Here is a 10,858-nt window from a genome sequence, read left to right as displayed (position 1 = left end):
CATTAATCATGAACAGGTCTGACTACCAAAAGGAGGCTGCCAGACAACTCTCCAACACCAAATTCTACAGGCCACTTCCCTCAGATCCCACTGAGGAATACACTAAGAAACTGCAACATCTACTCAGGACACTCCCTACACTAACCCCGGAACAAATCAACATACTCTTAGAGCCCCGACCAGGCTTATTCTGTCTACTACCCAAGATCCACAAACCCAGAAATCCTGGACGCCCCATCATCTCGGGCATTGGCACTCTCACTGAAGGACTGTCTGGATATGTGGACTCTCTACTCAGACCCTATGCCACCAGCACTCCCAGCTATCTCCGTGACACCACTGATTTCCTGAGGAAACTACAATGCATTGGTGACCTTCCAGAAAACACCATCCTAGCCACCATGGATGTAGAGGCTCTCTACACGAACATCTCACACACAGATGGAATACAAGCTGTCAGGAACACTATCCCTGATGATGCCACAGCACAACTGGCTGCTGAGCTCTGTGCCTTTATCCTCACACACAACTATTTCAAATTTGATGACAATATATATCTCCAGATCAGTGGCACCGCTATGGGCCCCCGCATGGCCCCACAATATGCCAATATTTTTATGGCCGACCTGGAACAACGCTTCCTCAGCTCTTGTCCACTCACACCCCTTCTCTACCTACGCTACATTGATGACATCTTCATCATCTGGACCCATGGGAAGGAGTCTCTGGAAAAATTCCACCACAATTTCAACAGCTTCCACCCCACCATCAACCTCAGCCTGGACCAGTCTACACAGGAGGTCCACTTCCTAGACACCACGGTGCAAATAAGTGATGGTCACATTACCACCACCCTATACCGAAAACCTACCAACCGCTATGCCTACCTTCATGCCTCCAGCTTCCATCCCGGGCACATCACACGATCCATTGTCTACAGCCAAGCACTGAGGTACAACCACATCTGCTCTAACCCCTCAGACAGAGACGAACACCTATAAAATCTCCACCAAGCATTCTCAAAACTACAATACCCACACAAGGAAATAAGGAAACAGATCAACAGAGCCAGACGTGTACCCAGAAACCTCCTACTGCAAGACAAACCCAAGAAAGAAACCAACAGGACTCCACTGGCCATCACATACACTCCCCAGCTAAAACCTCTCCAACGCATCATCAGGGATCTACAACCCATCCTGGACAATGATCCCACACTTTCACAGGCCTTGGGTGGCAGGCCAGTCCTTGCCCACAGGCAACCTGCCAACCTGAAACATATTCTCACCAGTAACTGCACACTGCACCATAGTAACTCTAGCTCAGGAACCAATCCATGCAACAAACCTCGATGCCAACTCTGCCCACATACCTACACCAGCGACACCATCACAGGACCTAACCAGATCAGCCACACCATCACCGGTTCATTCACCTGCACCTCCACCAATGTAATATACGCTATCATATGCCAGCAATGCCCCTCTGCTATGTACATCGGCCAAACTGGACAGTCGCTACGGAAAAGGATAAATGGACACAAATCAGATATTAGGAATGGCAATGTACAAAAACCTGTAGGAGAACACTTCAACCTCCCTGGCCACACTACAGCAGACCTTAAGGTGGCCATCCTGCAGCAAAAAAACTTCAGGACCAGACTTCAAAGAGAAACTGCTGAGCTTCAGTTCATCTGCAAATTTGACACCATCAGCTCAGGATTAAACAAAGACTGTGAATGGCTTGCCAATTACAGAACCAGTTTCTCCTCCCTTGGTTTTCACACCTCAACTGCTAGAACAGGGCCTCATCCTCCCTGACTGAACTACCTCATTATCTCTAGCTTGCCTGCATATATATATACCTGCTGCTGGAAATTTCCACTACATGCATCCGACGAAGTGGATATTCACCCACCAAAGCTTATGCTCCAAAACGTCTGTTAGTCTATAAGGTGCCACAGGATTCTTTGCTGCTTTTATTAATCTTAGTGAGTAACTGTAGATGGATTACAATTAATCTAAATCTTTGATCATCTTTTTAATTCTATTAAGATCTTTGTCTCACTGATAGCTTGTTTTAGTGAGTTCCCCAGGATAATTATGCATGGTATAAGCTCTTCTTTTTATCAGTTTAAAATTTGTTGCCTTTTAATTTCATTGGGTGACCTCTTATCTTCTTTTATCTTATCTTTTTTACCCAGATGGAGGAACCAAATTTTGAGGTGGAGTAACCAATATTCAACACAGTGTTCAAGGTGAGGTTGTACTATTGATTTATATAATGTCATTATTGTATTTTATTATATATTTTTATTACAGCATAATTTTCTATTCCATTATTTCCATTCAGTCATCACTGCACATGGAACAGATGTTTTCATTGAGTTGTCCATAATGACACCTAAGTCGTGTTATTGAGTGGTTACAGTTAATTTAGAGCCCAGCAATCCATATGAGTAGTTCAAATTATTCCTTCCAGTGCACATTATATCTTGTGTTCGTCAATGCTGAATTTCAGCTGTGATGCTGGCAGACCAACTGCCAGCTCAGGCCAAGGTCCCCATGACCCAACTGAATACTGATGAATACAGAGCTGAAATCAGTCTGGCTCACCTGTGTGTTAGTATTGTTAAAATAGGTTTTAGGACTATGAAAATGTAGCTAGCATTTAGGCTTTATAGAATCCTTGTAAATTGCTGAATGCATTAATATCTCTCAGAATATCTGTATCCAATATTATATGGTAATTGTTCAGTGTTTGCATTATAAGCCTCTGTTTAAATCACCAGACAGGAGAAAGAGATTAACTAGTATAAAGTGCTGACCTCCAACAGAAGGTGTTACGTCCTGGCTCACAAGGAAGGCTCATCGACAGCAGATGGACTAGAGTGAAACATTAAAAAGGACAAAATACTTTGTTGTTTACTCTCCCACAACCCCCTCCCACATGGAGATGAGTCTTGCAAGTGAATTCCTCCCATCAGCTGAGTTTGCAGCTCAAAGAAGAAGGGGAAAAGGGAATAAAAATCCCTAACAAGAAGAAACTATATACTTTATGCTGTTTGGACTCTGGGGAACAAGGATTAGTAGGCATAAGCAAAAAATACCCAGTGCTTAGCCTAGGTTAGAGCTAAAGGACATATAGAGCTTGCTTAGCATAGATGTTTCTATTCCTTTGGAAATTTAAGATTAAATGTAACTCATTTGTGCATGTGTTTACCTGTGCATGTGCTTTAACCTTATTTTCTTTTCCTGAGTGATAAATCTTTAGTTAATTTATAATAGGATAGGCTACAAGCACTGTATTTGGAATGAGATCTAAAGTGCCACTGACCTGGAGTAAGGACTGGTCCTAGGGACTGAGAGTAACCTGAATATTGCTATGATCTTTGGTGTAAGGGATCATCTATCACAAAGGGAAGCTTAGCTGGGTGGCCAGACAGATCGGAGTATCCAAGGGGACTGTCTGTGACTCTATGTAAAGGCTGTTACAGTGCCTGAGGAGTTTACACTTTAATTGGCTGATGAAATCTAAGCATAGAGCTCACCACCAATTTGGGATTTGTGCCCTGGTTCCTAATAGTCTGCCCTGAGGTTGGTCCTCATGCTCTTGAGTCACTGCAAGACAGCTTGACATCCGGTACCATTGTACTCTCATTCACCTAATTATCTTAGGTCTCCCAAAAGTTCTGCACAATCCTTTCAAGTCTTGATCCACTGATATAAATTTTTCACCCTCTTCTTCAAGAACATTAATAACAACATCCAATAGCACTAGACCTAGTATGGATTCTTGGGGAAGGCCACCATTAGAACCTTCTTCTAAGAAAGAGATAGAAAGCCCTATCCTGAAAACCCGATGGCATCTTTACAAAGACACATTTCAAAGTAGTTCTAGACTTTAAATCTCAGCAAGGTGGTCAGGATTATCATTTTATTTGAGTCTTTCCTAGAAGAAAAAGAAGGAAGATGTGGAAGTAGGCATGAAGAGAATGAAGGAATCCACATTGGTTCTCCCAGTCTCTCACATACTGGATAACCACGCAGATGCTAAGAGAGAAGATGAGCCATGATTTCTAAAAATAGACATGATACATGTTATAAGCACCCATCTGTTTCTGTGACTAATATTTCCAACAATATGAACAAAGCTAATAACAATGGTTAGCATCTCTATACCACTTTACATGTTACAGTACTGCACAAACTACCCTGACAGATAGAAATGACTTACTATTCTTGTTTCACAATAGGGAGACTGAGAAGTGAGGTAACGTTCCCAATGTTACAAAGAGAATAAAAGGGAGAGCCAGAATTAGAACCAAGGATCTCCCAACCTTATATATATTTCCTAGCTTAGACTGCTTCCATAATATATGGGACAGAGTATAGTGATACACTTTCTGTGTATAACTTTTCCATTTCATTTTTTCCCTATACTATGTGATTTTTGGCTTTGTAAATTGTATTTTTAAAATGTCCAAATTACTATTCTCCATGGGCGTGATAGTCTGTTGGCCTGCACTTCGTAGTCACTTACATGAAGTGCAAGGTGGAGATAAAACGCTCTTATTCCAAGATGGTAGAATTTTACATGCATTTTGCAGTCACTTTACACTAAGGTAAATGACTATACAAGATAATGCAGTCATAGGATCTGACTCTATTATATTTTAAGGATGTGTCCTCTCAGAGCATTTTCTTAAAGTCAAATTGCTCAAGAGGCAAGCAATCTATTGTGGAATAAGTTGATCTGAGGAGGGAGAAGAGCATTTCAACGTATGTCCCCAAAGGACAGAGGAACATTCTTCAGCAAGCTACAGACAGACAGTACCATAGGCAGAGCCGGCTCCAGGCACCAGCTTATCAAGCAGGTGCTTGGGGCGGCAACTCCGGAGCGGGGGGGCACTTTGAGGTATTTGGTGGCAATTCGGTGAAGGGTCCCTCACTCCCGCTGGGAGAGAAGGAACCACCCGCTGAATTGCCGCAGATCGCGATCGTGGCTTTCCCCCCCTCCTCTGCTTGGGCGGCAAAACCCCGGGAGCTGGCCCTGACCATAGGCCTGTAAATGCTTGGGTGTATGTTAGAGCTTCATGCTGAGTTATATGTGCTTCTTGTACTCATCTGACATGTTTCCAGTGATTTCTATTTTCAGCAATAGACATAGGATAAAAGAAAAGGCATCATGTTTATTTCATTGAGACAGGGCGTTGGGGAGAGGAGGAGACTGAAATGTACACACACAGCAAGGAAGAAAAAGGAGAATAAGCAAACACAGGGAATAATATAGATCCACAGAATGCAAATCTCATAGGAACCAGAAAATATATTTTTTTTCACACAGTAAATGATAACCAGCTGAATCTGCTCGATTGGGACTTCACAACTTTCAAGCTTCTGCCTTTGTAACCCAAATACCATGGTCACCTGAAGAGGAATAAGCTGCAACGTTGTAAAATCAGCATAAAGCAGTTTCAGGTATCTGCCAATTACTGTTTAGGAAAAAAAAACTTCCTTTCTTTACAAAATCTGTTCTATTGGCTCTATCACAATTGTGAGTCTAACTGTGGAAAAGTGGGTAAAGGTCTATGGAGTGTTTCAATCACTTATAACAATAAATGTTGAAGAAAAAACATTTGAAAGGGAGACAGAAATATTGAATTAGTCCAGACAAACAGGCCTATAGCTATCACTCAAAGTCTGTGTTGAGATCAAGCCCAGTAAACAACAGGTGTTTGAGGCCACAAATCTATGTAACAGAATTGATACTTCGGAAATTACTCCTAACTGGTGCATAAAATAATGAGAGGATGAGCTATTCCCCCACTTCTTCAGCATACTTAAACAATGAACATTGTGTGGGAAGGGAGGAGGGCAGAAAGGACAGGTGAGGAATGGCCAGCAGGACACTCAGACCTCAGTACACCAGTGAGGACACATGTGTGACACACAGGCCCATTTGTGGTTCACTACTCTGTGTCAGCAACTCCTGTCTGGCCTGACATACTGGTGTCAGGATATTTATTTAAAAGGTGACATGAAATATAACATTTGCACTCTAATAACACACACTGTTCAACAATGTCACTGCAAATGTTAGTAACAACTTGGTAGATGAAAATATGGATACTCTCTGATATTATGTCCTGGAAACTATACACGGACAAAGTTGACAAAACAGTTTCTTCTACATATAGGGGAAAGAAACTATAGTGGCAGGTGCACTCTCCAGGAAGGAGGACTCTGACCTGCTGCCTGCAGGTCAGCTAACCAGCTTTGTAAAGGGGGTTGGAGGGATATGACCCTATGAGCATCCCAGTGCTAAAGGACAAGGGCCTCGCTGGTATCCACCTAAGCCAAAGTGGAACCAGACTGCTGGCACTTCACATTAAAAAGGTTGCAGAGCAGTTTTTAAACTAGGAGATGGGGAAAAGCCAACTGCTGCAGAGGAGCATGTGGATCGGACAGAATCTTCTATTAGGGGAGTGTCTATTGATAGTGATTCTCTATGTTATAGTCAGGAGCAGAGGACGGAAGAGGATAATGTAAGGGCCAGATCAGATGAGAAGCAGTCACATAAAGAATCAGACACATCAGAAAACGGCAGACAAATAAACAGGGACAAGTTTTTAAAGTGCTTGTACACAAATGCTAGAAGTTTAAATAATAAGATGGGTGAACTAGAGTGCCTTGTGATAAAGGAGGATATTGATATAATAGGCATCACAGAAACCTGGTGGACTCAGGACAATCAATGGGACACAATCATTCCGGGGTACAAAATATATCAGAAGGACAGAACAGGTCGTGCCGGGAGTGGAGGGGGGGAGTGGCACTATATGTGAAAGAAAATGTAGAATCAAATGAAGTAAAAATCTTAAGTGAATCCACATGTTCCATAGAATCTCTATGCATAGTAATTTCATGCTCTAATAAGAATATAACATTAGGGATCTATTATTGACCACCTGACCAGGACAGTGATAGTAAGTATGAAATGCTAAGGGAAATTAGAGAGGCTATCAAAATTAAGAACCCAGTAATAGTGGGGGATTTCAATTATCCCCATATTGACTGGGAACATGTCACCTCAGGATGAAGTGCAGAGACAAAATTTCTCGATACTTTAAATGACTGCTTCTTGGAGCAGCTGGTACGGGAACCCACAAGGGGAGAGGCAACTCTCGATTTCATCCTGAGAGGAGCGCAGGAGCTGGTCCAAGAGGTAACTATAACAGGTCTACCTGGAAATAGTGACCATAATATAATAACATTTAACAGCCTTGTGGTTGGAGGAACATCTCAACAGCCCAACACTGTGGCATTTAATTTCAAAAAGGGGAACTATTCAAAAATCAGGGGGTTAGTTAAACAGAAAGTAAAAGGTACAGTGACTAAAGTGAAATCCCTGCAAGCTGCATGGATGCTTTTTAAAGACACCGTTATAGAGGCCCAACTTAAATGTATACCTCAAATTAAGAAACACAGTAAAAGAACTAAAGAAGAGCCACCGTGGCTTAACAACCATGTAAAAGAAACAGTGAGAGATAAAAAGGCATCTTTTTAAAAGTGAAAGTCAAATCCTAGTGAGGTAAATAGAAAGAAGCATAAACACTCTCAAATTAAGTGTAAAAATGTAATAAGAAAAGCCAAAGAGGGGTTGAAGCCAAAAACTCAAAAAGTAATACAAAATGTTTTTTAAGTACATCAGAAGCAGGAAGCCTGCTAAACAACCAGTGGGGCCCCTGGATGACCGAGATACAAAAGGAGCGCTTAAAGATGATAAAGTCTTTGTGGAGAAACTAAATGGATTCTTTGCTTCAGTCTTCTTGGCTGAGGATGTTAGGGAAATTCCCAAACCTGAGCTAGCTTTTGTAGGTGACAAATCTGAGGAACTGTCACAGATTGAAGTGTCACTAGAGAAGGTTTTGGAATTAATTGATAAACTCAACGTTAACAAGTCATTGGGACCAGATGGCATTCGTCCAAGAGTTCTGAAAGAACTCAAATGTGAAGTTGCGGAACTATTAACTAGGGTCTGTAACCTATCCTTTAAATCGGCTTCTATACCCAATGACTGAAAGATAGCTAATGTAACGCCAATATTTAAAAAGGGCTCAAGAGGTGATCCCAGGTAAGTCTAATATCAGTACCGGGCAAATTAGTTAAAATAATAGTAAAGAATAAAATTGTCAGACACATAGAAGAACATAAATTGTTGGGCAACAGTCAACATGGTTTCTGTAAAGGGAAATCATGTCTTACTAATCTATTAGAGTTCTCTGAAGGGGTCAACAAACATGTGGACAAGGGGGATCCAGTGGACAAAGTATACTTAGATTTCCAGAAAGCCTTTGACGAGGTCCCTCACCAAAGGCTCTCATGTAAATTAAGTTGCCATGGGATAAAAGGTCAAGGTCCTTTCATGGATTGAGAACTGGTTAAAAGGCAGGGAACAAAGGGTAGGAATAAATGGTAAATTCTCAGAATGGAGAAAGGTAACTAGTGGTGTTCCCCAAGGGTCAGTCCTAGGACCAATCCTATTCAATTTATTCATAAATGATCTGGAGAAAGGGGTAAAAAGTGAGGTGGCAAAGTTTGCAGATGATACTAAACTGCTCAAGATAGTTAAGACCAAAGCAGACTGTGAAGAACTTCAAAAAGATCTCACAAAACTAAGTGATTAGGCAACAAAATGGCAAATGAAATGTAATGTGGATAAATGTAAAGTAATGCACATTGAAAAAAATAACCCCAACTATACATACAATATGATGGGGGCTAATTTAGCTACAACTAATCAGGAAAGAGATCTTGGAGTCATCATAGATAGTTCTCTGAAGATGTCCACGCAGTGTGCAGAGGCAGTCAAAAAAGCAAACAGGATTTAGGAATCATTAAAAAGGGGATAGTGAATAAAATGGAGAATATATTATTGCCCTTATATAAATCGATGGTACACCCACATCTTGAATACTGCATACAGATGTGGTTTCCTCATCTCAAAAAAGATATACTGGCACTAAAAAAGGTTCAGGCCTGGTCTACACTACGCGTTTATACAGAATTTAGCAGCTTTAAACTGATTTAACCCTGCACCCGTCCACACAACGAAGCCCTTTATATTGATATAAAAGGCTCTTAAAACCGATTTCTGTACTCCTCCCCAACGAGGGGAGTAGCGCTGAAATCGGTATTGCCATGTCGGATTAGGGTTCACGTGGCCGCAATTCGACAGTATTGGCCTCCAGGTGGTATCTCTGTGCACCATTGTGACTGCTCTGGAAAGCCATCTGAACTCAGATGCACTGGCCAGGTAGACAGGAAAAGCCCCGCAAACTTTTGAACTTCATTTCCTGTTTGCCCAGCGTGGAGCGCTGATCCGCACGGACTGTATGGGAGATACTGGATCTGGTCACTTTATGGGGAGACAAATCTGTTCTATCAGAGCTCTGTTACAGAAGACGAAATGACAAAGCATTTGAAAAAATCTCCAGACTATGATAGACAGAGGCCACAGCAGGGACTCAACACAGTGCTGCATGACAAGCGTAACAGAAAGCCAAAGAATCAAATGGACACTCATGGAGGGAGGGAGGGGATACTGAGAACTCCAGCTATCCCACAGTCCCCGCAGTCTCTGAAAAGCATTTGCATTCTTGGCTGAGCTCCCAATGCCTGAAGGGTCAAAAACATTGTCCCGAATGGTTCAGAGTATGTGTCGTCAATTTACCCCCTCCCCCCCCAGTGAAAAAAAAGGGAAAAAAATTGTTTCTCACCTTTTTTCAATGTCACCGTATGTCTACTGCATGCTGCTGGTAGATGCTGTGCTGCGGTGCTGAACAGCAGCATCTCCTCCCCTTCCTTTCCTGATGGTAGATGGTGCAAAATGATGGAAAACTGTCCTCATCATCCCATGAGTGCTCCTGGCTGGCCTCGATGAGGTCAGCCAGGGGTGCCTGGGCAACAATGGGAATGACTCCTGGTCATTCCCGGCAAATGGTGCAAAAGGATTGAAAACCGTCCTCATCATAGCAACTAGGGGTTGAGCTCCATCAGCCCCCCCCACTTCATGTCTAACGAAGATTCTGTACTGCCTGGACTATCATAGCAGTGGGAGGCTCCCTCCCCCTCATTTTATCTCACTAAAAAGTCAGTATTTCTTATTCCTGCATTCTTTATTACTTCATCACACAAATGGGGGGACACTGCCATGGTAGCCCAGCAGGGTTGGGGAAGGAGGGAAGCAACAGGTGGAGTTGTTGCAGGGGTACCCCCTAGAATGGCATCATCATTTCTACAGAATCTCTGGGGCTCTGACCTGCAGCGGCTGTTCCCTCTGGTTCTCTAGTACACTTGCCCCATATTCTAGGCAGGACTGACTCTATTTTTAGACAAAACATAAAGAAAGGAATGACCTGGGGAGTTATTCCCATTTTTGTCCATGTGCCCCCCGGCTGACCTCAGCAAGGCCAGCCAGGAGCACCCATGACAGCAGCAGACGGTACAAAAGGACTGATAAACGTCATTGCCAATTTCCAATTGCATATGGTGCTATAGCTGGTAACCATCTCTGCTACTTTGCAAAGGCAAATGAATGCTGCTGTGTAGCACTGCAGTACCGCGTCTGTCAGCAGCATCCAGTACACATACGGTGACAGTGACAAAAGGCTAAACAGACTGTATGGTTGCCATGCTATGGCATCTGCCAGGGCAATCCAGGGAAAAAGGGCGCGAAATGATTGTCTGCCTTTGCTTTCACGGAGGAAGGATTGAGTGACGACATTTACCCAGAATCAGCCGTGACGCTGTTTTTGCATTGGGATCTCAACCCTGAATTCCAATGCGCGGGGGAG

At 42.7% G+C, this 10,858-nt stretch overlaps 1 protein-coding gene across 1 annotated transcript in view; it reads left to right on the top strand.

Moving 5' to 3' along the window:
• The first annotated feature begins 207 nt into the window (after window positions 1–207).
• Window positions 208–10,858, top strand: part of LOC127046728 (uncharacterized) — a 62,252-nt gene continuing 51,601 nt past the window's right edge. The window contains exon 1 of the mRNA XM_050944219.1: window positions 208–952. Coding sequence (XP_050800176.1) covers window positions 402–952 — 551 coding nt within the window. The 5' untranslated portion in view covers window positions 208–401. The remainder of the gene's footprint in view (window positions 953–10,858) is intronic.

Source organism: Gopherus flavomarginatus, chromosome 3, assembly GCF_025201925.1.
Source record: "Gopherus flavomarginatus isolate rGopFla2 chromosome 3, rGopFla2.mat.asm, whole genome shotgun sequence".
NCBI classification, from domain to species: Eukaryota; Metazoa; Chordata; order Testudines; family Testudinidae; genus Gopherus; species Gopherus flavomarginatus.
The sequence above is the reverse complement of the archived record's forward strand: the minus strand, read 5'-3'. Positions and strand labels throughout refer to the sequence as shown.